General features: G+C 51.3%; 1 protein-coding gene and 1 long non-coding RNA gene across 8 annotated transcripts; one reads left to right on the top strand and one right to left on the bottom strand.

The window, feature by feature from the left end:
* Positions 1-350: 350 nt before the first annotated feature.
* Positions 351-8913, bottom strand: LOC122463001. The gene is made up of 3 exons (XR_006285924.1): positions 6821-8913; positions 4837-4979; positions 351-925 (listed from the first exon to the last, which is right to left on the bottom strand). It is a non-coding gene; the product is annotated as an uncharacterized LOC122463001 (long non-coding RNA).
* A 6275-nt stretch (positions 8914-15188) lies between these two features.
* Positions 15189-26754, top strand: LOC119567492 (zinc finger protein 883). Of its 7 annotated transcripts, none has more exons than XM_037913521.2 (5): positions 15189-15633; positions 18747-18851; positions 20153-20281; positions 21594-21689; positions 22604-26754. In XM_037913521.2, the coding sequence occupies exons 2-5, from the start codon at positions 18803-18805 to the stop codon at positions 24517-24519; spliced, it is 2190 nt and encodes a 729-aa protein (XP_037769449.1). In that variant the 5' UTR covers positions 15189-15633; positions 18747-18802; the 3' UTR covers positions 24520-26754. The 7 variants fall into 7 exon arrangements, with proteins under 7 accessions (XP_037769449.1, XP_037769448.1, XP_043384636.1 ...); XM_037913520.2 differs by having other exon boundaries at positions 15190-15633; positions 22601-26754; XM_043528701.1 differs by lacking the exon at positions 18747-18851 and adding an exon at positions 19557-19669 and having other exon boundaries at positions 15191-15633; positions 22601-26754.
* The last annotated feature ends 282 nt before the right edge of the window (positions 26755-27036 follow it).

Genomic DNA, 27036 nt, shown 5'->3' with positions numbered 1-27036 from the left:
TAGTGGTTAGAACAAGGGGGCTGGGAGTCAGGACTCCCGGCTTCTGTCCAGGGCTCTGGGACGGGAGTGGGGTCTAGTGGTTAGAACAAGGGGGCTGGGAGTCAGGACTCCCGGCTTCTGTCCAGGGCTCTGGGACGGGAGTGGGGTCTAGTGGTTAGAACAGGGGGGCTGGGAGTCAGGACTCCCGGGTTCTGTCCAGGGCCCTGGGACAGGAGTGGGGTCTAGTGGTTAGAACAAGGGGGCTGGGAGTCAGGGCTCTTGGGTTCTGTCCCCACCTCTACAAGGGGAGAGTGGTTAGAGCAGCAGGGGGCTGGGAATCAGGACGCCTGGGGTCAGAGGTGGACTAGGGGTTTCTGAGGCCCTTGACTAGAGCAAATGGGGGCCCCTCCCCAACCCTTCCGTCTGCAGTCCCCTCTGCGCCCCCTGCCCCCGGTGCTCCTCCTGGAGAAATGGGGTTGGGGCATGGGGCTTCCCCTGTTTCCCAGCAGGAGCACCAGGCAGGTTGGGGTTAAATGGGTTAAAAAAGAGGGGCTGGGAGTCAGGACTCCTGGGTTCTATCCACAGCTTTGGGAGGGGAAAGGGGTTCACTGGTTAGAGCAGCAGGAGGGTTTAGAGTCAGGACTCCTGGGGTCTATCCCCAGCAGTGGAAGGGGAGAGGGGTTTACGGGTTAGAACAGCAGGGGATTGGGAGTCAGGACTCCTGGGTTCCCTCTCCAGCTTTGGGAGGAGAGTGGCATTTAGTGGTTAGAGCAGAAGGACCTGGGAGTCAGGACTCCTGAGTTCTATTAATGGCTGGGCCTTTGACCCCTCTATGGCTTTTGGGCAGGTCCCAGCCCCTCTCTTGGCCTCCGTTTACCTGTCTGTACATTTCCCATCAGGCTCCTCTCTGCCAGGGTGATTATTTCTCTGGATTTTTGGTTGGCAACTTGTAAAAAAAAAAAAAAATTATGCCTCTTGAGGGAGGAATCAAAGGCCCAACAAACCCACCCCACCAATCCAGTCTGCTCTGTTCACCAGCCAGCCAGCTCCCCAATCCCCCAGGCTCCCCTACTAGCACTGTCCTTCCCCCCCATCAGCCCCATCCCATTCCCCAATCCTCTCCTAGCCTTCCATTTGTCCCCAGCCAGGCCTGACCCCCAACAACCCTTCCCTGACCAGCCAGGCCTGCCCTCCCTCCTCCAACCCCTAGGAAGGCAGGTCTGCCCCCTCTCCATGCCAACCAGACCAGCCTGCCCTGCCAGCCCCAGCCAGATTTCTCCTAGCTTGGCCTGGCTCATCCCCAACCCTCAGCCAGGCCTGACCCTGTTCAACCGGCCCGCCAGACCTACCCCCCACAACCTCAGTCAGCCCCAAAGCAGCCAGGCCTCCTCCCACTCTGCCCCCAGCCAGACCTGCCCCTCCCCAGCCGCTGGACACCTGGGGTAAGCCCACCAGCAACACATGGCCAGGTCTCTCTCAATTTGGTTTGCACCCTGCCAGGCCTGACCCTTTCCTCAGCCAGTCCCCTGGATCTATCCCCCTCACTCAGCCACGGTTGACCTGGCTCCCCATCCACCTCAGCCAATGCCCTAGGCCAGGGGTTCCCAAGCTGTGGCTGCTAGGGTTGTCACCTCTGAGGTATAAAAGACCGGGACATCCGAACCACTTGGTCTGGGCCAGCTACCTCAGAAAAGGGGCTGTGCTGGGTGGTGGCCACCCTAGTGGCTACTGGAGCTTGAGCGTCTCTTAGCCACCCCCACCACCTTCCAAACTCCCTGCCTCTCAGGGAGCCATGCCCCTAGTTCCCCACTGGCTTCCCCCAGGCATACTCCAAAGGAATCGGGCTCTCAGAAATACACAGCCTTGGCTGCAGCTCTGGGTTTGAATTCAAATTCAATGGACATTTCAATCTTTGGTGAAAAAACAGAGGAGGGGATAACTGAAAATACATTCACATTTTCCCTCCTGGTTTTCAACCAGCCTCGGTGCCTTCAAATTACCAGTTCATGCTGAAATTGAACGAATGTGTCTTCAGTGGTTTGAATGGAGTAAAGAACGTGTGAATGTCACGTATCAGTGCAGACAAGTGGCTAAACTGAGGAGGATCTAAAGTTTGAAGATCTGGAGTCTGAGGGTTTGTCTACACAGGAAAGCTACTGTGAATTTAAAGCTTCCTCCATTGGGTGATTGTTTCCTGATGTACCGTATAGAGACTCAAACTAAATGTATACCCCTAATAATAATTAATAAAAACAGTAAGAGGATGAGAAAATGCCACCATGGCTACACAGCAGAGCAAAAGAGACAGTTAGAGGCAAAAAGGCATCCTTTAAAAATTGGAAGTCAAATCCTAGTGAGGAAAATAGAAAGGAGCATAAAACTCTGGCAAATCAAACGTAAAAGTATAATAAGACAGGTCAAGAAAGAATCCCAATAGCAACTAGCTAAAGACACAAAAACCAACTGCAATTTTATTTAAGTATATCAGAGGCAGGAAGCCTGCTAAACACTCAGTGGAGCCACTGGATGATCACAACGCTAAAGGAGCATTTAAGGAAGACAAGGTCATTGTGGAGATCTCAATGAATTCTTTGCATTGGTCTTCACTGCAGAGGATGTGGAGAAAATTCACATACCTGAGTCATTCTTTTCAGGTGAGAGATCTGAGGAACTGTCCCAGATTGAGGTGTCAATAGAGAAAGTTTTGGAACAAATTGATACATTAAACAGGTAATAAGTTACCAGGACCAGATGGTATTCACCCAAGAATTCTGAAGGAACTCAAAGATTAAACTGCAGAACTACTAACTGTGATATGAAAAGGAGTACTTGTGGCACCTTAGAGACTAACCAGTTTATTTGAGCATGAGCTTTCGTGAGCTACAGCTCACTCTGTAGCTCACGAAAGCTCATGCTCAAATAAACTGGTTAGTCTCTAAGGTGCCACAAGTACTCCTTTTCTTTTTACGAATACAGACTAACACGGCTGTTACTCTGAAACCTAACTGTGATATGTAACCTATCACTTAAATCAACCAATGTACCAAATGCCTGGAGGATAGCTTATTTAACACCGATTTTTTTAAAAGGCTCCAGAGGTGATCCTGGCAATTACAGGCCAGTAAGCCTAACTTCAGTACCAGGCAAACTGCTTGAAACTATAGTAAAGAACAGAATTATGAGACACATAGATGAACATGATTTGCTGGGGTAAAGTCAACATGACTTTTGTAAAGGGAAATCATGCCTCACCAATCTATTAGAATTTTTTGAGAGTGTCAAAAAGCATGTGGACAAGGGTGACTCGGTGTACTTGGACTTTCAGAAAGCCTTTGACAAGGCCCCACACCAAAGGCTCTTAAGCAAAGTAAGCAGTTATGGGACAAGAGAGAAAGTACTCTCCTAGATCAGTAACTGGTTAAAAGACAGGAAATAAAGGGTAGGAATAAATGGTCAGTTTTCACAATGGAAAAGGGTAAATATCAGGGTCCCCAGGGATCTGTACTGGGACCTGTGCTGTTCAAATATTTATAAATTATCTGGAAAAGGAGGTGGCAAAGTTTGCAGATGATACAAAATTACTTGGGATAGTTAAGTCCAAAGCTGACTGAAAAGATTTACAAGGGGATCTCACTAACCTGAGCGACTTGGCAACAAAATGGCAGGTGAAATTCAGTGTTGGTAAGTGCAAAGAAACGCACATTGGAAAAAACAATCCCAACTATACATACAAAATGATGGGGTCTAAATTAGCTGTTACTACTCAAGAAAGAGATCTTGGAGTCATTGTGGCTAGTTCTCTGAACACATCTGCTCAATGTGCAGTGGCAGTCAAAAAAAAGCTAACAGAATGTTATGAAACATTAGGAAAGAGATCATAGAATATCAGGGTTGGAAGGGACCTCAGGAGGTCATCTAGTCCAGCCCCCTTCTCAAAGCAGGACCAATCCCCAGCTAAATTATCCCAGCCAGATAGGATATGCCAGATAGCTAATAGGAAAGAAAATATCATAATACTACTATAGAAATCCATGGTATAGATTCATAGATACTAAGGTCAGAAGGGACCATTATGATCATTAAACAGTATGCCCACACCTTGAATATTGCATGCAGTTCTGGTCACCCTATCCCAAAAAAGATATTGTAGAATTGGAAAAGTTACAGGAAAGGGCAACAAAAAATAATTAGGAGTATGAAATAGCTTCCATGTGAGGAGAGATTAAAACAATTGGGACTGTTCTGCTTAGAAAAGAGATGACTAAGGGAGGATATAATAGAGGTCTATACGGTCATGAATGGTGTAGAGAAAGTGAATAGGGAAGTGTAACTGACCCCTTCACATAACACAGTGACACTAATAGGAAGCAGGTTTAAAATGAACAAAAGGAAGTATTTCTTCAAACAACACACAGTCAACCTGTGGAGCTCCTTGCCAGAGCATGTGAAGGCCAAAAGTGTAACTGAGTTCAAAAGAGAATTAGATAAGTTCATGGAGGGTAGCTCCATCAATGGCTATTAGACAAAATGGTTAGGAACACAACCCCATCCTCTGGGTGACCCCAAACCTCTGACCGCCAGAAGCTAGGACTAGATCATTTAATAATTGGCCTGTTCTGTTCATTCCCTCTGAAACATCTGGCACTGGCCATTGTGGACAAGATACTGGGCTAGATGGACCATTGGTCTGACCCAGTACGGCCGTTCTTATGCCAGAGTTGGGTGAGATGATGTGTGGTATTGCCTACACCAGATGTTCAAAAATCATGTCAGGCCCCAATCACAAGATTGGCTTGAAAATCACTAATTTTTGAAATAATGATCATTGATACTTTCTAGTTCTTATGTAGCACTTACCATCCATAGGGTTCTTTACAAAGGAGGTCAAAATCATTGATTGCCCCTATGTCACAGAAATTTTGAGTTCTTTGTCTTTGCCTTCTGGGGTTTGAGTCCTCAGGATACACTTGAGTCAGGTTTCCACATTTGTCTTTGTAACCCTAAGGGGCAGAAATGTACTTTTTTAACAAAATGAGAGCTGAGATTTTCATGTAATCACTTGGATACTTTGGTAATGGGGGGGCCACATAAGTTTGATAAATAGCTAGACTTGTCCCCAAGAGCTGGGGCTTTCAATAAAACATCAAAATCATGAGACTTGTGATAAACCCATGAGAGCTGGCAGCATTGATTATGGGATGTGCCTGATCTCATTTAAGTTCTTATTGCCCCTAGAACGTTACTCGATATTGTGAGTATGTTATTCAAGCTCATCTGACAAATACAGACCGTGGGTGCGGTAACAAAAGAAATTAAACAAGCAGTATCAAGGCCAGAGCTGAATAATACAACCACTAGCTTTTATATAGCACTTTTCATTAGCAGATCTCAAAGAGCTTACCTAGGAGGTCAGGTGCATCATCAGCTCCTGTTTCCCACACCAAGGCTGGGAAGGGCAGTGACATAGTGGGGATTTTCCCTTGTTATGCTGTATGTGAGCCCATGTGAGTCATACTGTTTTGCATGAATGCTGTGTGTGCCTCAATTTCCCGGTGTATTGCACCAATGTCTAGGTGTGTGACTTTTGCAGGGGCTGCTCCAGCTGCCTGCATGGATGCTATGGCAGCCCCTTCGTAACCTGAGACCCAGGAAGGGGATGCAACCAGGTGACTCTTGGCCCGGGAGGCGAGAAAAAAGGCTGGAGGAGGAGCAACAGGCGGGGGGGCCGGGGCAGGTAGCTGGAAGCTCAGTCTCCGCTGGCTTGGGGTGCAGGGGGAGGGCCAGAGCCCTGGCTCTGGGCTCCCCTCCCCGAAGATGGACTTTGCTGAAAGTCACTGATTTCTGTGCTACCAAGTTCTGTCCTACGCTGAGTTCCTGTTGACTAATAAACCTTCTGTTTTATTGGCTGGCTGAGAGTCACATATGACTGCGGAGTTGGGGTGCAGGACCCTCTGGCTTTCCCAGGAGCCCTGCCTGGGCAGACTCCCTGCAGGAAGCACACGGTGTGGAAGGGGATACTGAATGCTCTGAGGTCAGATCCAGGAAGGTTGAAGCTGTGTAAGCTTCTTGCCCTGGAGACAGTATGCTCAGAGAGAGGAGGCTCCCCCAGAGTCCTGTCTGGCTTTGTATGGAGTAGTTCCAGAGCATCACCCCAGTGACTCTGTGACAAGGGCCAACTTCTGTCAGTTTCTTTGGCTTTGGTGCCTCACCTGCCAGCCACCTCAAGTGTAGGCCCATTTTACAGATGGAGAACTGAGGCACTGAGGTGAAGTGTGGTCAGCCAGCAGTTTGATTGTAAACTGTTCCCAAGAGGGACTGTCTTTCACTGTGTGCCTCTACAGTCATCCAGCAACATGGAACCTGGAACTCTTGGCACTATGCCTTACCCTTGTATAATGCTTTTCATCAATCTGAAAGCATTTTACACTGGAGTTCAATATCATTATCTCCATTTTACAGATGGGGAAACTGAGGCATGGAGTGTGACTTGCCCAAAACTCACCCAGCAAGCCTGTGACACAGCCAGGGATAGAATCCAGGCCTCCTGCACCCCACTCCTCTTTGCTATCCACTAGGCCACACTGCAAATAGCGATACGTCCCACCTCTGCCTCAACTCGGATTAAGGAGTGTGCTGGGCCACATCCAATGTCCTATTCTTATTCCAAAATATGATTTTTTTTAAGGTCACACTTTCTTTCAAAAAATATTAAAAGAGGGGAAATTTTTTAAAAGAGGGGAAAGTGCACAAATAAAGTGATAACTATTTCCAGAGCCATTGGGGAAGAGATTCTAGAAAGAAACTGTAAGTATGCCGGCGGGGAGGGGGAGAATCTATTTACATTGCAACAAAGGCTGATGCAGGCCAGGCAGAAGCTGTGCCCGCAGGTTAGCGTCACGGGATCGCTGAAATAGTCGAGGCAGAGGGAGAGGGTGACTTCGTCCTGGAGGCTTTGGAGAGGGTTTGCAATAGGCACCGTGTCTGAGACAGAGAAACAGGAAGGAAACGTTAGTGCTTCTGATACATTCCTAGACTGCAAGGCCGCAGCCCTTTATCTAGAGGCAAGAGGATTTATTTTCCCCCGAGGATAAATCGACCCCCCCGAGTGCTCTCCCGTCGACTCCTGTACAGTACTCCACCGCCGCGAGTTATTGTTATTTTTCTTTTTTTTTGCCGAGCGCGTATAGTTGAATTCGCGTAAGTTAAATGCGGGTATGATGCGACTCCACTGAATGGCTCTTCTATCTAGCAGACAAAGGTCTAACAACATCAAGTGCCTGGAAGCTGAAGCTAGACCAATTCAGACAAGAAATGAGGCACAAGTTTTTAACAATGGGGGTAATTAACCATTAGAATAATTTAATAAGGGTTGTGGTGAATTCTCCAGCATAAGCAATTTTTAAATCAAGGTTGGACATTTTTCTAAAAGGTCAACTCTAGTTCAAACAGGGATTGATTCGGGGAAGTCTTATGGCTTGTGTTACACAGGAGGTCAGACGAGGTGAACACAATGATCCCTTCTGTCCTTGGAATCTATACATCTATTCAATCTATTTGGTGTTCCCATGGAAAATTTAATTGGATGCTACGAAGAAGCATGTTCGTGCATGGGTTAGAAAAGAAAGTTTGTAGGAATAGTTGCTATAATAGGGAGTGTTACCTAGTGGCTATGACACTGGACTAAGACCCTAAAGACATTGGTTCTGTTCCTGGCTCTGACTTCTACGTGACTTTGGGGCAGTCACATTGGTCTATGCCTCAGTTTCCCTATCTGTAAACTGGGGTTAATGATCCTTTGTAAAAAAAAAAAACCTCCCATTGAAAAGTACTATTATTATTAATCAAGTGATGACATTACAAGCCAAAGCATAACTTAAGTACCATTGCTCCCTTCCCTCAAAGCTTCTTATTTTCTATTAACTCTCTCTACTGGAAGATTGCCCTCTTTTTGGAATTTTTCCCCCCTGAATGCCTTTTGTGACACTGGCCCTTTAAATTGGGCAAAGACAAACAGCTGATGCCCTAAAGTGATCATTTTGCAACAGGCAGTAGCTGTCTTTCACTTAGTCAGTGTGTGTAATGTTTCCTTGTGCTTGTTCTTGTGTCAAGCTATGTGTAATGCTTCTGAAACCTAGCTCTCAAGGCGTGTTGTAAAGAGAGATGTATGTAACATTGTTCCCATTTTACAGATTGGTAAGGCTGAGGCACAGTGAGGTGAAGTGATTTGACCAAGTTTGCAAAGTGACTCACTGGCTTGAATTCACTCCTTTTGACCCCTCAGTCCAGTGCTCTACCTGTTGGACTGGGCTGCTGTCCTTCACTTTGTTACTGACTGACAAAAATGTGTTGCAGATCAAGAAAATTAATCCTTACTGTTTGGTCACCAATTAATTTGCAAAGGGACTACTTCTAAGCGCTTGGGAGGCTGAAAGGCTGAGTTAAGGTGATTTGGGTTTCCTAACTGTACATTTCCATAGCACAGTATCCTGTCTTCCATCAGGGGCCAAACCTACCACCCAACATGGGGCTCCAACCCATGACCCATGAGACTGAGTCTCATGCGCTACCAACTGAGTTAGCAGAGCTGTGCCTATGATCTAAACTACCCCTCAACTAGTTAACAGATTTACTTGAAAATTCTTAGAAAATGAATTCCCTGCTCCAAGTCACTGCTATCAATTTTGTGGGGGGATCCCTTGCATTTTTCATTTGTACCAGAGCAAAGGACTCATTCTCTTTAAGCATAATATGTAACTCAGCCTTCACCATGGAGCTACAACTGGTACCTCTGTAATAAAAACCCATCCAACTATATGCTGTTCACAGAGAGAGAGGATTAGACCTCATGTCCCTATACCTTTCCGCTCCCCTACCACTGTCGGTGACCTGCAAGTAGGGTGACCAGATGTCCTGATTTTATAGGGACAGTCCTGATTTTTGGCTCCTATTACCTCCCCCATCCCCTCTCCCAATTTTTCACATTTGCTGTATGGTCACCGTACTTGCAAGTGGCTTCTGAATTTTTCCCCACAGAGTCCCCCCACCACCACTTTTCTGTGCTAAACCCACATACCCGAGCCCAATGATTGCAATTCATTAATAAGCTCTTTGGATCAGAGGCTATCTTTTTGTTCTGTGTTTTTACAGTGCCGAGCACAACAGGGTTCTGGCCCATGACTGTGGCTCCTATGTGCTATGGTAATAAAATAATAAATAGTCACTAGCCTCTGAGAAAGGTGGCAATATTGTCCCACTGAACTCCTTCCGGCCTAACCCATCCTGATCCTCTGTCACTCTTCTCTTTCAAGACCTGCCTTCTGCTAATACCGCCTATCATCTGCTCTACACACACAGTGTGTGTTTCTCTGTCCCAGTGCTCCTCATTGTGTCCATGTCTAATACCTGATGCCTTTGCCCAGAGCAGCTGGGTTATAAACACAGCACCAGAGTCTTCTGTGCATTACAGACCCTTCTCCAAAACCAGACAAATTCCCTCCTTCCTGCCCAGGAGTTTGGATACATTTTCCCAGATCTGGGATACATTTCCTATCCCACTGTCCTGACTCTCATATTTGCTGTGGCTCAGAAGGAAACTCCAGGGAGCATCTCTCTCACTCACACCCTCCCTACCTTCTACTTACTTGAGTCAGAGCCCTGTGGGTCAACAGCGATTTCATCACCCAAGGTGCAGTTCTGGAACAGTCCGGTGCCCCAACTGCAGAGCTCAGCTGTTTGCAGGCCCTAGATGGATCCCCTGGCAGCCTGTGTCCCAAAGCCATCCCCCTCATCTTGTCTGTCGAGGTACTTTGTAGCTCCCAGTGCCTTCCCAAACTACTTCACACCAGCAGTGATAAGAACATAAGAACAGCCATACTGGGTCAGACCAGTGGCCCATCTAGCCCAGTATCCTCTCTCCTGACCGTGGCCAATGCCAGGTGCTTAAGAGGGACGAACAGAACAGGCAACCCTACAGTGATCCATCCCCTGTTGCCCATTCCCAGCTTCTGGCAAACAGAGACTAGGGACACCATCCCTGCCCAGCCTGGCTAATAGCTGTTGATGGACCTATCCTCCATGAACTTATCTAGTTCCTTTTTGAACCCTGTTATAATCTTGGCCTTTGCTACACCCTCTGGCAAGGAGTTCCACAGGTTGACTCTGCGTTGTGTGAAGAAATACTTCTTTTTGTTTGTTTTAAACCTGCTGCCTAGTAATTTCATTGGGTGACCCCTAGTTCTTGTGTGATGAGAAGGAATAAATAACATTTCCTTATTTACTTTCTCCACACCCAGTCATGATTTTATTGACCTCTATTATATCACCCCTTAGTCGTCTCTTTTCCGAGCTGAATAGTCCCAGTCTTATTAATCTCGCCTTTTCTGGGAGCTGTTCCATGCCCCTCATCATTTTTGTTGCCCTTTTCTGAACCTTTTCCAATTCCAATATATCCCTTTTGAGGGGGGGCGACCCCCACATCTGCACGCAGTATTCAAGGTGTGGGCGTGCCGTGGATAGAGGCAATATGATATTTTCTGTCTTATTATCCATCCCTTTCGTAATGATTCCCAACATTCTGTCAGCTTTGTTGACGGCCGCTGCGCACTGTGTGGCTGTCTCTCCCCTGTCCAAAACAGCAGGAGAAATAGCCTGGGCTAGCTGAAGCTGAGAGTGGAAAACTGGCCTGCACTCCCAGCGGTGGATGGGAAATGTAGTTCTTTTTCCTCCTTGGGAGCTCTCGCTCCCCCTTGGAAACTGTAGTCCTTCTCCACAGCTGGGGTCATCAGACAGCCGGGCTCAGACAATCCTCAGGCAGTGCAGTGCAGTGCAGTTCCCCCAGTTCTGAGCCCAAGCTCAGAGGCCAGCTAGTTTCCTGCAGCATCACCAGGGATGTATGATTGTGAGCCTGGAGGAAGTGAATCAGCTTTTCCCCCATGCATGCTGAGCATCCCGCGTCGGCCCATTGGGCCCTGTTGTTTTCTTGCTCTCCTGCGGAGAGACCTTCATTAAAGCCCCCACTGTGCTCAGCCTATGGGTTGGACTTTCTCCAGTGGCTGGAACCACTCCTGAGCCGGAGCCTGCAGGTGAGGGGAGAGACCCGGGGGAAAGGCCTGGGCAGGAAAGTGACGCTGCACAAACAGCCCCTCCTTGCCCCACCTCTGCTCCCGGGGGTCTGTGAGTCCCAGAGCTGCTGCCCTCCCTGACCCCCCCTCTCCCCGCTTCAGGCTCTGCTCCCCTGAACACTTGCAGAAGTCGAGCCAGCTCTGTATAAACTCTGCACTTGGTCTTTCTCTTGTGTCTGTGCCCTGCTCCTGCGCGCAATAAATGTGCGTGCAGGATCCTAGGTGGGGGTGGGGATCACCTCAGTGTCATAGAGAGGGGCCACTCTGTGACAGGATTGCTATGCCTATGTAATATGCCAGGTGGGGGGACTCACCAAGGCCATGGAATACGACTACCTCGCTCTCGTACAGGAGTGACACCCACTTACTATCTAGCACTTCTCATCAGTAGAGCTCAAAGTGCTTTACGAAGGAGGTCAGTTATCACTAACCCCTTTTTACAGAGGGAGAAACTGAAGCAAGCTCCAGTCACTCATGCCTCCTCTTGACCACCTGTGTATTTTTCTTCTAATGACTTCTTCATTTGCCTTCACATCTCCTCCAGTGATGCCAGAAGGACTGGAAAAATGTATGTGGGGTGGGAAAGCCACCAAAAGTTGGGGGGCAGCTTGGGGAGTCCAAGAGGAGCAGAGGGGTGACTCCCAACAAGAGCCCTCCCCCTACCTGTGCCCGGATGCTGCTCCCCATCAGTGCCCGTCCCCCATTCTGGCTCTGCTCACAGCAGCTATTTCCCCATGGGCAAGTGTGACTACTGCGTAGAGCAGGACACCTGGGTTCTTCTGCCACTGGCCTGCTGGAGGACTTTAGCCAGGTAACTTCCGCTCTCCAGACCTCCGTTTCCTCATCTGTAAAATGGGGGTTAATGATAGTGTCCCAGCTTCCTCTGTGCTCACCGGCCACCGAGCGCCTATGCTTTCCAAAGTGTGTGTTTGGGTGCAGAATAGAATCATAGAATATCAGAGTTGGAAGGGACCTCAGGAGGTCATCTAGCCCAACCCCCTGCTCAAAGCAGGACCAATCCCCAATCAAACCATCCCAGCCAGGGCTTTGTCAAGCCTGACCTTAAAAACTTCTAAGGAAGGAGATTCTACCACCTCCCTAGGTAACGCATTCCAGTGTTTCACCACCCTCCTAGTGAAAAAGTTTTTCCTGATATCCAACCTAAACCTCCCCCACTGCAACTTGAGACCATTACTCCTTGTCCTGTCCTCTTCTACCACTGAGAATAGTCTAGAACCATCCTCTCTGGAACCACCTCTCAGGTAGTTAAAAGCAGCTATCAAATCCCCCCTCATTCTTCTCTTCTGCAGACTAAACAATCCCAGTTCCCTCAGCCTCTCCTCATAAGTCATGTGTTCCAGACCCCTAATCATTTTTGTTGCCCTTCGCTGGACTCTCTCCAATTTATCCACATCCTTCTTGTAGTGCGGGGCCCAAAACTGGACACAGTACTCCAGATGAGGCCTCACCAATGTAGAATAGAGGGGAACGATCACGTCCCTCGATCTGCTCGCTATGCCCCTACTTATACATCCCAAAATGCCATTGGCCTTCTTGGCAACAAGGGCACACTGATGACTCATATCCAGCTTCTCGTCCACTGTAACCCCTAGGTCCTTTTCCGCAGAACTGCTGCCGAGCCATTCGGTCCCTAGTCTGTAGCTGTGCATTGGGTTCTTCCGTCCTAAGTGCAGGACCCTGCACTTATCCTTATTGAACCTCATCAGATTTCTTTTGGGCCAATCCTCCAATTTGTCTAGGTCCCTCTGTATCCTATCCCTGCCCTCCAGTGTATCTACCATTCCTCCCAGTTTAGTATCATCCGCAAATTTGCTGAGAGTGCAATCCACACCATCCTCCAGATCATTTATGAAGATATTGAACAAAACCGGCCCCAGGACCGACCCCTGGGGCACTCCACTTGACACCGGCTGCCAACTAGACATGGAGCCATTGATCACTACCCGTTGAGTCCGACAATCTAGCCAGCTTTCTACCCACCTTATAGTGCATTCATCCAGCCCATACTTCCTTAACTTGCTGACAAGAATACTGTGGGAGACCATGTCAAAAGCTTTGCTAAAGTCAAGAAACAATACATCCACTGCTTTCCCTTCATCCACAGAACCAGTAATCTCATCATAGAAGGCGATTAGATTAGTCAGGCATGACCTACCCTTGGTGAATCCATGCTGACTGTTCCTGATCACTTTCCTCTCGTGTAAGTGCTTCAGGATTGATTCCTTGAGAACCTGCTCCATGATTTTTCCAGGGACTGAGCTGAGGCTGACTGGCCTGTAGTTCCCAGGATCCTCCTTCTTCCCTTTTTTAAAGATTGGCACTACATTAGCCTTTTTCCAGTCATCTGGGACTTCCCCCGTTCGCCACGAGTTTTCAAAGATAATGGCCAATGGCTCTGCAATCACATCCGCCAATTCCTTTAGCACTCTCGGATGCAACTCGTCCGGCTCCATGGACTTGTGCACGTCCAGCTTTTCTAAATAGTCCCTAACCACCTCTTTCTCCACAGAGGGCTGGCCATCTACTCCCCATGTTGTGATGCCCAGCGCAGCAGCCTGGGAGCTGTCCTTGTTAGTGAAGACAGAGGCAAAAAAAGCATTGAGCACAGTAGCTTTTTCCACATCCTCTGTCACTAGGTTGCCTCCCTCATTCAGTAAGGGGCCCACACTTTCCTTGGCTTTCTTCTTGTTGCCAACATACCTGAAGAAACCCTTCTTGTTACTCTTGACATCTCTTGCTAGCTGCAGCTCCAGGTGCGATTTGGCCCTCCTGATTTCATTCCTACATGCCCGAGCAATATTTTTATACTCTTCCCTGGTCATATGTCCAACCTTCCACTTCTTGTAAGCTTCTTTTTTATGTTTAAGATCCGCTAGGATTTCACCGTGTGAATAGACCTTGTCCATCTCCCCGCCAAGTCTCTGTCACATCTGATCTCTCTAGACCAGCTTAGACTCCTGTTGGGTCTTTCCCTGACCTCCTCCCAGCGAACCCTGCTGCGTGTCTCAGGCGCTCCAAAGGGATAGGAGTGTCTAGCGTTCCGTTCTGTGCACTGTGGTGCCCCCGATGAGCCCTAGTCATAGGCTAGGGTCCCATTGCGCTAGGTGCTGTACGAACAATAACAGGATACATGATCCCCCCTGGGCTGCAACTTCCGCTCTAGCTTCCTGCTGGGCTGTTATGTGGTGTGGGAACCTGAACACATTTTTGGAGGGTCGTTCCTGTGCAGGACTCCTCGGTTCTGCTCCGGGCTCTGGCACTGACCTGGTGCATGATCCGGAGCAAGTCACAGCCCTTCCGTGTTTTTTTTTTTCTCTCCTGCTGATAATAGCTCACCTTAACTGATCACGCTTGTTATAGTGGGTGTGGCAACAAAATTTTTTCATGTTCTCTGTGTATATATATCTCTCTTTTTTCCACTGCATGCATCTGATGAAGTGGGTTTTAGCCCACGAAAGCTTGTGCTCAAATAAATGTGTTTGTCTCTAAGGTGCCACAAGTACTCTGCGTTCTTTTTACAGATAATAATGAGATTTACCTTTCTTTGTGAAGCGCTTTGAGATGTCTGGCTGAAGATCCCCATGTAAGTGCTGAGGACCAGAACCCCAGCGGGTGTAAATTAGCATAGCTCCATGGGGCTAGATTCCCAGCTGATGTAAATTAGAATCGCTCCATGGGAGTCAATGGGGACCAGATCCCCAGTGGGTGTAAATTAGCATCGCTCCCTGGAGGCCAGATCCCCAACAGGTACAAATTAGCATCGCTCCCTGGGAGTCAGTGGAGCCAGATCCCCAGCAGGTGTAAATTAGCATCGCTCCATGGGAGTCAATGGGGACCAGATCCCCAGCGGGTGTACATTAGCATCGCTCCATGGGAGTCAATGGGGACCAGATCCCCAGCGGTGTAACCAGCCATAGCTTCCACAAAGTCAGCCGAGCGATGCTGATTTACACCCGCCAGCATCCGGCCTGACGCCTGGCTCCCGAGGCCGGCGGGGACCAGCCCCGCTCCCCGCGGGGCGCTGCGTGGCACAGGGGCATGGAGAGCCCGGCTGCCGAGCACGGCCCTGGCTGGACCCGGATTCCCGACACACACTCCCCGCAGGCGGCTGGGGTGGGGGCAGAATCCCTCTGGCCAGATCCGCCCCCTTTGGGCCATGTTCTGCCCCGGGGGGAGCGCAGCAATGCGGATCCAGGAGCTGGTGCCACCAGAGGGCTCTGGTTATTGCGGAGGGACGGGAGGCTGCTCTGGCTTATGCCTTTGCTCTCTTCCTCTGTATTTGCTGCTGCTTCTCCTTCGCTCAGGATATCAGGGGGCTGAGCTTCCTGGGTCAGACGCTGAGTGCCAGCAGCTGCGTCCATAGTGACCCAAGAGCCAGGACTGAGCAGCTGCTGCGCCAGGGAAAGACCTTCAGCAAAGCGCCCTCTGCGCCCAGCCCAGATTGGGACTCTCTCCGGTGGCTGGGACCTGCCCCGGGCTCTGCCCACACCAGCTCCTGAGCCGGAGCCTGCAGGTGATTGAGAGAAAGAGAGAGAGAGAATTCAGTCTTGGCTGTGGCCAGACTGTAAAAATGGCTCCTCCTTACCCTCCCCATAATCTCTGCTCCCCGGGGGTCCGCGAGTCCCCGAGCTGCTGCTGTCACTGGCCAGCCCGGGCTCTTGCTCCGGTTTGCATGAGTGGATCCAGAAGTTAGCATTCTCCTCTGTGTGTGTTTGTGTGTGATTTAACTTGCTGAAGGCGGCATGGAGCTGCGGTTGGCTCTGGGGGGGATGTAAATTGGATTTCAAAAAGCCCCTGTATGATCATGCACGGAAAGGTGGGATTTAATTAGCCAGCTCTCGCAAAAGTGTCCTTGCTAGAGAAGGAGAAATATGATGCCAACACCAAAAGAAAATGCAATCAGACATGAGAATCAGCTGCTAGAGCATAGGATTGAAGGGTAGCGAATACATTTGTAAAGAGCTCTCGCCCTTGGAATTGCAGATGAGTGAGCCTGATTTCAGTATCTGGAAAATCTCTTTCCAGCAATATTTAAAGACGGTTATAAACCCTCAGCTTTATAGGCTGATAGATCAGTATTATGTGATCGAGACTAACCAGCATAGCTTCTGCAGAGCAACATCATGTTGCTCTAAGCTATCAGAGTTCACTAACACAGCGGTTCTCAACCTCTCCAGGCTACTTACCCCTTTCAGGAATCTGATTTGTCTTGCATACCCCCAAGCTTCACCTCACTTAAAACGGCTTACTTAAAAAAATCAGACTTGAAAATGTAAAAGGCTCCCAGCACAGTATTACTGAAAACCTGCTTCCTTTCTCATTGTTACCATGTCATGAGAAAACAAATCAATTGGAATATAAATATTGTACTTACATTTCGCTGTATAGTCTATAGAGCAGTATAAACAAGTCATTGTCTGTATGAAATTTTAGTTTGTACTGACTTCGCTAGTGCTTTTTATGTAGCCTGTTGTAAAACTAGGCAAATATCTAAAGGAGCTGCTGTGTCCACTGGAAGGCCTCTGTGTACCCCCAGGGGTACGCATACTCCAGGTGGAGAACTACGGCAAATAGTGGATAATGGAGAAGCAGTAGACAGGTTTAATTTGGACTTTCAAAAACTTTGACAAAGCCCCTCACAAAAGGCTATTAAGAAAACCAAATAATGATGGGATGAGAGGTAAAGTTCTATTCTGGGTTGGAAATTGGCTAAGAGACAGGAAACAGTAGGTATAAATGGCTAGTTAACATAGATACAAAAGCTTAATAGCAGCTCCAGACTAGGAGGTTTAATATATTAGTGATTTGGAAACGAGGTGGCCCCCTTTGCAAATAACTAACTGCAAGAGTTTTGAGTCAACAATTAACTCTTAACCATTAACTAACCTAGCTGGGCAAATGGGCAAAAGAACATCTGTGTCAATGAATGCATGGCAATGCACAACGGAGGGAATGATTTGAACCTGCTGCTGGGTTGTAAATTGGTAGAAGTGGGTGAAAATAAAGGGAGGCAATTTTCAGCAACTCAAGGCATGTGTTACCGACTCCACAGGACATGCTTTTGTGGTTGACTAAGAAGTTTTGTGTTGGCTGCCCAAGAAAAAGGGTTTAAAGAGTAGAAAATAGTTTAGCTTTGAAACATCGGCTAAAAACCAGAGACAGATGCTCAGCTGGTGTAAATTAGCAGAGAGACACTGCACAGGAGCGGCTCGGATTTACCCTCTGCATGAGGCCCAGGCTGGGTGGGACTGGCACATGGAAATCACATGGGATACACCATCAACACACAACCCCTCACGATGCCTTTTCCACCAAGTCCCTGCTTGGGACAGACCACTACTTTAACTCTTCCTTTCTCCTTCCCCCAGGCTTTTGCCTCTTTCCCCACCCTGACCCCATCCTGCCCCTCTGAAATCGTGGGGTGTAATTCTCCATCTGCTTCACATTTTGTTGCAGCTCGGTCGCATCCGTGCAAAGCAAATGCAAAAGCTCCAACGTTCTGATCTGGTTGACTTTTGCACCCACCCTGTGTAGGTGTAAATGATCCACCCCAAGGGGCTAACTGTAACACACTTAAAGACCTAAATTGTATGGCCAGAAGGGATCTCTTTGGTCACTAGTCAGACCTCCTGTGTAGGATTTCACCTGGAGATTCATGTAGTGAAGGTGGGGATTTTATTCTTGACCCCTGTAAAGAGTGTGTGTGTCACAGCACCCTCTATCCTCAGAGAGGATAAGAGGCTACTACTGGCACCAGCTGCTGAAGTTCCTCCTTTAGCTCAAGAGGCTCAAATATGTGCTTTGATGGCGGAAGATTCTGTGTTCATATTCTGCTATTGACCCTTCTCTGCACGTGGCTCTTTCACAAGGCTGTGATAATCCTTGTACCCTTAATTATTGGGCTCAAAGGAGATTATTGTTGTTGTAATTTGGTGTCCACTTGGAGCTGAAATTTAGCCAATGGATTAGGGCCATTTCATTGGGGATAGGCAAAATGGAGGCTTGAATACCATGCAGCAGTGAAAGAGGACTGTGTTTTGTATATTGCTTGAAAATCTCACACTGTTTCAGGACTGAAGTTATGTAAACATTTAAATTAAGCCCTTTTCTCCAAATTTCCTGCACCAAATGCCATGAGATAAAATCGCAAGAATACAACATTGAGTTTCCAGCCTCCTAAACTGCAGAGATGATTGAAAATGTGACCCCTATAGGCTCAAAAACCAGAAAGAAAATACCCCCTCCCCCCCCATCATTTATCATTATTTTTTAAATCTCATTTTTTGGTTAGGGCCTGAATGCTTTGGGGTTGGCAATACTGTAGTTACCCTTACCTTTCTGCTACGCTCCCCTCACACACACACTGATATAACTCATGCTTAGTGTGGCTTTCTCCCCTCTAGTGACAGAAACATGTAGAGCTTTGAGCTGGCTCCTGATGGTGGGGCACACCACCTGGGTCTCTTACGTCTGGCAATTGCAGCTCATACTGTTGGATCTAGAGGTTGCAGGTTTGAGTCCCACCCAGGAGCGGGAATCTTACCCTTCTGCTTCTAGCCAAGAGAGGGTGAGGGGTATGATGCCCTCAGTAGATGAAAGGGATCTGGTCTCTTCCCCTCCCTCCAGTCTCATCCTTGGCTGAGTCTGTTCCTGGCTTGGAATGCAGCACAGATGGGACCAGGATGTGGGCTGCCAGGAGGATGCAGCCACCAGATGGAGAAGTTGAAGTTGGTTAGTATATACCAGTGGTTCTCAAACTTTTGTACTGGTGACCCCTTTCACATAGCAAGCCTCTGAGTGCGACTCCCCTTATAAATTAAAAACACTTCAAAATATATTTAACACCATTATAAATGCTGGAGGCAAAGCGGGGTTTGGGGTGGAGGCTGACAGCTCGTGACCCCCTCCTATGTAATAACCTTACGACCCCTGAGGGGTCCCAACCCCCAGTTTGAGAACCCCTGGCATAGACCTTTCCAGATCAGCTGGTCTGTCTTACATGCGCACCTGCTTCCCTCCAGCCCCTGTGTCAACAGCAGAGTAGCCCCTGGGTATGGGGGAGAAAGGGGGAGACCCCCCCCAACACATTTTCCTGAGACTCCAGACTCCCCATTGCCCCTGCTCCACGCCTCCTGCTATCAGCCCCTTCCCCACTGAAATGAATGGGAATTGGGTCTCCTCGCTGTTTCTGAAAACTTCACCCCTTAGTTCTAGAGCTGGTCGGAGACACTGGGATGGAAACCTTATGCCATCGGAATATGCAGTTCTGTCATCAGATTGATTTGGGGGAAAAAAGGGAAGAAAACGTTTTGATTGTGTGTTTTGAAATGACTCGTTTTGAAATTGCCATCATATAATGCAAAATAGTAATGAAACAAGTCAAAACAAAACTTTTCAAATGCCCTGAAATGACTTTTTGAATTTTCCTTTGCCGAGAATTTCGAAATTTCCGGTGTTCGTGCCAACTCCGAACGCAGGTCCGTTTAGAAATCATGAAACCCTCTGTGACGTGGAACCTCCGTACTCTGCACAGCTGTGCTCGCTTACATGTCAGTGTTGGGCGCTTACATGGCCTTCGTTATTGTAGCACTTATGCACTTTGCAATCACAATTTTTAACATCTATATTCATCCCCCTCCCCCAGTGCTATATGTTTGTCGGAGAAGCCAGGTCCAAGAATTGGGCTTTGCACTGGTGGTGGGGAGGTTTGTGAGGGTCCCTGCTTCCTGAGAGAGTTTATTCCACTGCCTTAGGCACCTCCAAGAAAGTTCTGATTCATGGAGGGCCACCAGCTGCTGTAATCAGGGTACCACCCACAGAGTCTACTTAATAACCAGGAACCTGATGCTGCAGCCTGGGCTGCTCCCAGGAATAAGAGGTAGGGGCTTAGCAGAAGCACGTTAGGCCTGCACAGGGGAGGGAACGACAGTCCACCCCGGGAGGCAGAGGGCAGCCTGGCCCTGCGGTGCCTGCGCCGGCGGACTTACGGCTGGGGCGGCGGGTGCTGAGCAGGGGAGGTTTTGTTGTTGCAGGGGTCGGCGACCGGTGGAGGAGGCAGGAGCCGTGTCTCACCATGGAGCAGTACGTGCTGCTGGATCCCCGGCAGAGGGCCCTGTACAGGGATGTCATGCAGGAGAGCTACGAAACCCTGATGGCCCTTGGTAAGTAATCGCTTCCTCTTCTCCGTAGGGAGCCGCGAGTGGCCCCATTCAGGGGTCTTTCTTGCTGGGGAATCCACCCCCTGCTTCCCCCTATGCCCCAGAACTCAGGGATGTAGTGGAGAAGGGAGTGAATGAAGCCATGGGAGTGGGACAGTGGGTCCCAAGTGGTAGCTAGGGCTGGTGGTAGCTTGGGCACTACCAATTTCACGGCTGTGAAAAACAGGTCACAGACCATGAAATAAGCCCTTCCCCATTCAATCTGATCTCCTCCTGCTGCTAGGAGAGCCCCAGCCAGCGGGCTCCTAGCTCCAGCTGCCCTGGGGAGGCACAGGACTTGTCCAACCCCTGCACAGCCGCTCGGGGGCGGGGGCGGGGAGGAGAGCTCAGACCCACTTCCAGGAAGCTCCCTGATTGCTGCCTTCAGAGTCCAGCTCTGAAGGTGGCATGGAAGTGAGGGGGGCAATCCCGTGACACCCCCCCCCCAACAGATTTGTGACTCCTCCATAATCCCCTTTTGGGTTGGGACCCCCACGGTTACACCACCATGAAATTTCAGATTTAAACATCTGCAAACGTGAAATTTACCAGTTTTCAAATCCTATGGCCGTGAAATTTACCAGAATGGACCCTGAATTTGGTAGGACCCTAGTGATAACAGAGGGAGACAAAGGCGGAGGAAAAGGATATCCCAAAGGCAGGGCTGCAGAAGCCCGAAAAACAGGACAGGACATGTCCCAGGGTGCCAGAAGGGTCTGGGAGGGAAGGAGGTGGGTCCCTGCACTGGAGGCAGCAGAGGGTGTGAGGAGGATATGTCCAGGAGTGCGGGGGACAGGCCCCTCAGAGTTACTAGGAAAGGCAGCGGAGGGAGGCTGAATCTGAGTGGGAGAGCGGGCATCTGAGGGCTGGACACAGAGATCTCCCTTGAGGAGCTTTGGGGTGAGAATTGGCAGATGGGATAGCAGGGCTGAGCGAGAGGGGATCCTCTGGGGTGGGGAAAGGGAAAAGCAGCCTATTTAACAGGGGCAGGAGTAACGGGGTGGGGAACAAGCTAGTAGAAATGTGACTCCTCTCTGATGGGCTATGATGTCGTTGGGTTTCTTGAGCGGTGAGGAGAGAGGCTGAAGGCGGATAGGAGCTGAGGCCTCTCACAGAGGGGAGAAGGACGAAGGACCTGGTTGTGGCAGAGAGCAAGAGCCCCATGGGCTTCTGGGAAGGGGCCACTGAGGCTGAGGGAGGCGGGGGGGGGGGGGCGTGGCAATGCCCAACCTGCTCTGATCTTGCTCGTTTTGTCGCTCGCCCTGTCCCCGAGCAGAATTTCCAATTTCCAAGCCTGACCTGCTCTCCCGGCTGGACCGAGGGGATGAGCCGACAGCCCTGGATCTTCACGTACCCAGAGGTGGCCGGGCAGGTGAGTCCCTCTCCAGGAAGGAGAGGATCCCTGCAATGTCACGCATGGCTACCCACCAACCCTGACTGAGCCCCGGCAGTAGCTCCCTCCCTGCGAGCGTCCGGATGGGATGCAGAGGCAGAATCGGTCCCCCTCCTTTTGGGGTCGGGTTCTGGGGGGAGATGTGGCTGCTGGCCGTTCAATCTCCCTGCTGAGGGCAGACAGAAAGCAGAAGACCAGGAGTCCAAAGTGCAGGCAACGTGATGTTTATTGGCGTTAATCAGGCAAGCATAGGCATAGCTCTGCACGCTGGCAGAGCCTGTTTCCCCAGTGTCCCCATTCCCCCCTCCATAGCAGGCATAATTATACCTGTAGTGCACGCCCTTTGTCCAACCCCTTACCATTTATGGTCATGTGCCATTTTGGAGGGACTTCGGTCTGGGGGCTTCGGTACCACCTCTTTTGTACCCCATGGGAGGGGTAAGGAGTGAGGTTATGCTTCAGTCAGGGACAGGCATTTCTTTGGCTTGTTAGTGTTTCTTATACCCCCCTGCCCCACTCCAGTCCCTTCGCCCCTCCCGACTGGTTGCCTGACCTTGCCTTGAGATAGGATTTGAGGCAGTTTTCAAGTGTACGCTCGTATATTACACCCCCACTCTACTCAGCAACACTTTAGCTCTATTTCTTATCTCTTCCTCCCCCTCCCCCCATCTCCTTGTGGGCAGATGTAACACACAGTGTTCTTTGTTCACCCATATTAGTAAGAATATAAAAATATCAAAAGCCAAACGGGCCAACAAGACCCAAAATTCTATCTCCAGCAAATATAGAGGCCTGAATGCTGCATTATCATCACGAACACTCCTCGGCAGTTGTGGTTTGTTCCCCTCGCCATGCAGGGAATGACTCGTGTCTGGGTCTCTCTCCCCTAGCAGCAGACAGCACCGCCAGTGGGAAAGAAGAAGAGAAACCGCAGGAAGCGAGGCCAGAGGAGCCAGCCCCGGGAAAAGCCGACGGCGCTGGGAAGGCTCCCCAAAGCCCCGAGGCAGGGGAGAAGCCGCCGGCTAACAGCGGGGAGAGCCCCAACACCTGCGCCGAGTGTGGCAAGACCTTCAGCCACAAGTCGGCGCTGGCCAAGCACCAGAAGATCCACACGGGCGAGAGGCCCCATGAATGCCCCGACTGTGGCAAGACCTTCATCCAGCGCTCGGACCTGACCATCCACCGGCGGGTGCACACTGGGGAGCGCCCCTATGCCTGCCCCGACTGCGGGCGCCGCTTCAGCGTCAGCTCCTCCCTGCTGACCCACCAGCGCACCCATGCGCCGGGTGGAGAGAAGCCCAACCGCTGCCCGCAGTGCGGGAAGAGCTTCGCCGACCCCAACGCCCTGGCCCGGCACCAGAAGAGCCACCTGGGCGGCAAGCCGTATGAGTGCGGCGTCTGCGGCAAGGCCTTCGCCTGGAGCTCCCACCTGGAGCGGCACCAGCGCATCCACACGGGAGAGAAGCCCTTTCAGTGTGGGGAGTGCGGCCGGGCCTTCGCCTGGAGCTCCCATCTGGACCGCCACATGCGCACCCACGCGGCAGCTGCGGAGGAGGAGGAGGCTGAGGAGGAAGCCCCGCCCCCGCCGCAGAGATGCGCTGACTGCGGTAAGCGCCTCAACCACCAGACGGACCCACAGCGCTTCAAGCACAAGGGGACGCAGACCCAGGACGGCGGCGGGCTGGGAGAGGGGCCCTGCCAGGTCGAGGAGAGTGGCCCCGAGCGGCCCCACCGCTGCCAACAGTGCGGCAAATGCTTCAGCCAGAGCTCGAACCTGCTCAAGCACCAGCGCGTGCACACGGGCGAGCGGCCCTACGCCTGCCCGGACTGCGGGCGCCGCTTCCGCTGGGGATCAGCCCTGGCCAAACACCGGCGCACCCACACCCGGGAAAGGCCCGCCGAGGACCCGGCGCCGGCCCCTGACACCGGCGCTGCCGGCAAGCCGTACCCGTGTGGGGCCTGCGGGAAGAGCTTCGGCTGGATCTCGCACCTGGAGCGTCACCGGCGCATCCACACGGGAGAAAAGCCCTACCGGTGCGGGGAGTGCGGGCGGGCCTTCGCCGTCAGCTCCCACCTGGAGCGGCACCGGCGCATCCACACTGGTGAGCGGCCCTACCGCTGTGGCGACTGTGGCAAGAGCTTTGCCGTCAGCTCCACCCTGCTGGCTCACCGGCGCACCCACGCCACCCGGGAGGGGAGGCCTCACCAGTGCCCTGACTGTGGCAAAGGTTTCACTGCTGCCGCAGCCCTGGAGCGGCACCGCCGGCTGCACCGGGGTGAGAAGCCTTACCAGTGCAGTGTCTGTGGCAAAGGCTTCGCCTGGAGCTCGCACTACGACCGGCACCGGCTCACCCACACCGGAGAAAAGCCCTTCCCCTGCGCCCACTGTGGAAAGCGCTTTGGCCGCAGCTCCCACCGCAACCGGCACCAGCGGGCCCACGCCCAGGCTGGCGCGGAGAAACGGCATGTCTGTCCTGACTGCGGTAAAGCCTTCAGCCTCAGCGCGGCCCTGGCGGCCCACCAGAGACTCCACACCGCTGGCACCGACAGCCCGCTCTCCCTGCTGCCGCCCGCCTGGTGGGAGGCCGAGAGGAGGACCGGGACGACCACGCCACCGCCCGAGGCCTGGGCTGAGGATCCGGCCACCCGCTTCCAATGCCCTGTCCCCTCCGCTTCTCCGACTGCTTCCCCCCGGGCCTGGGCGACCAAGTCTCTCTCAGCTCCCGGCGCATGGAGGCCAGGGGAACGGGAGGCCAGTGCTGCTGCCCCTCTGGAGAGCTGGGCCCAGCAACCTCCTCCCAGCTCCTAACATGGCTAAGCAGGGTGTGTAGGGGGAGGGGGAACCCCTGTCTTTGGAGAGAGCCAGAAACACCCTCTGCCCTGGATGGGGCTGGTTGGGGGACTGGCATGTTCTCCCCCCCAGCCAGGGGATTCTCTGCGGGTGAAGGGGGGGTGGAAGTTTGCCCCCTCACACCGGCAGCATGATTCACTGCTGATGCAGAAAAATGGCCCTTGAGCCGCCTGGTAGCTGAGACCCTCTTCTCCCCCCGCCCCCCAGAATGCCATAGGGCCAGGGGGTTCCCCCCACCCACCCCATACCCAGGCGGAAATGAGAGCTAGAAGGGAAGGGGGTGGAGGGCTGGGTCTGGGATAGGGACTAGATATGGGGGGAGGTGGGGTGGACATCAAGCAGGGGGGGATGAGAGTTTGGGGACTGGGGGTGTAGGAACCAGAGGGGGCAGCAGACATTGGGTGGAGGGAGGGTGGGAAGCAGAGCAAGGTGGGGGGCTGAGTGTTTAGGGTTCAGAGGGTTGGATGGGAAGCAGACGGAGCTTGCAGCTTATGGGTGTGCTGGGAGCAGGGGGGTATCTAGCATCGTGGGGTAGAGATGGGATTACGGAGGTGCCGCCCACCGATACGACTTTTTCCACCTGCTCCACTCTGTTTGCTTCTGTGCTGTTGCCGGCTCAGAAAGAAATGGGGGAGACCTCAGAGCAGACAGGCGTGGGGGATGTGGGGCAGAGGTTGGGAGAGAGAGAGTGGCAGGGCCGGGGGATCTGTCCCTGGAGCAAAGGAATGGCTTTGGAGCAGCACACGGTTCACCAGTGGGACTCCCTGCTGCTGGAGACACCTGGAGAAATAAGCGCAGTGAAGGGCCTCTGTGGCTGGGAATCTGCCTTGTTATAGGCAGATCAGGGATCCCCAGGAGAAAGGAGGGGCCAGTGACCCAATGCCTGACAAAGGTGTGAAATTTGGCCCTAGAGCCACAGATGCACAAGTCCCGCTCCATGGGTCCTGACCCTCTTTCAGGATGTGAAAGGCAAGGCTCAGGACTCTGCCTTGCTCTCTGCTCCAGGGGGATGAATTCACCCAGGACCATGCAGCGCAGCAGCTGGTTTCCATGGGCCCTCCCCTTTGTGGGAGGCCTAGAACAGCCTTTGTGGACCCAGGGAATCCGATGTCAATAGCATTAGCTTTGGGGTGTCATATTTATATGATCCCCGCCTTTGTGTTAGCCTGGGAGGGGTCACATTTATACAGTTCCCCCTCCGTTCCGTTAGCTTCAGGGTGTCATGTCTATACTGTCCTTCCTTTCCGGAGCCTCCGAGCATTTCATTCATACTGCTCCCGTCAGATTCGGCGTGACACATCCCATGCTAGACAAAGGTTGGTTAGAAAGGCTGAGCTAGTATATTTTCTACGTTGGCTGCACTAACGCTGGGTCTGACTGTGCTTCCCTGGGTGGGTGTCAATGGAAAAATCCTCTCTGGCCTTTTGGGGCCAGTTGGTTAAGTAGCGATGCTCACAGCTAGAGACGGAGACAGACCGAACTGGGGAAGGAAGTTACTGCCTGAGCTCTGCAGTGATGTCACACAGTCAGGAGGGAGTGAAGGTCAAAGATAAGGGCGCTGGGAAACGACAGCGTTTGCTCTTGAGAGCCAGCCAGCTGAGAACCGTGAACTTGCTGCACCGGGACAGACAGGAAATGTCCTGTGAGTATCAGGGAAAGCTGCCCTGAATCCTAAAGGGCTACGCATGACACCCCAAGAGGAGGGAACAGTGTGGGAAAGGGGTGTCTGCCGGTTCCTGAGAGGAAGAGGCTGGTCAGAAAAGAAAGCTGGGGAAGTCAACAGGCCAGGCCGGCCCTGAAACCAGACCAGGCTGAGTCCATCGGTGAGGAGGCCACAAGGAGTCGGGAACCCTGACAGCTCAGCTGCCGGAATCCACCTCCTTCCTGGGAGCGCGGCTGCTGACAGACAAGGGGCTAACACTACATCTCCTAGTTACCACAGCAGGTGACTCCTTGGACCCGGGTTCTCCCGGCCGCATCATTGGCTTTTGTCACTCGCTCGAGCGGTTTGTCTCAGGGAAGAGCCTGAAAGGCTGGTTTATTGTTGGGGGAGGTGGGTACTGGGACAGAGATGGGTTGGGAATGGCACAGGGGTGTAGTTGGGCTGCGGGCACGGAGGTGGGACGAGGGTTTAACTTTTGACTTCCTTGCTTTGGATTAGAGGGTAATAAAGTAGAACGTAGTTTAGCAAAACTCAGCGTGTCTGGAGTCGTTCATAAAGAACAGGAGGGAGAGGGAGGGTGTGTGTGGTGGAGGGGGAGTGTTGGGAGACAGAAGGAAGTGTATTTGTCTTTGCTGCATCCATCTGTGGTGAGAGCCCAAACAATAATATCCAGCTCTTACTTAGAGCTTCTCATCCGCAGATCTCAAAGTATTTTACAAAGGTGGTCATCAGTGGGAATTTTCTGTAATATTTTTATGAATCCTAGGCATACCTCAGTTTCCCTTGGTACGCTGCATTGCAACCCCATGAGT

This window comes from Chelonia mydas, chromosome 14 (assembly GCF_015237465.2).
Source record: "Chelonia mydas isolate rCheMyd1 chromosome 14, rCheMyd1.pri.v2, whole genome shotgun sequence".
Taxonomy (NCBI): Eukaryota; Metazoa; Chordata; order Testudines; family Cheloniidae; genus Chelonia; species Chelonia mydas.
Note: the sequence above shows the minus strand (reverse complement) of the source record. Positions and strands in the feature narration are given on the sequence as shown.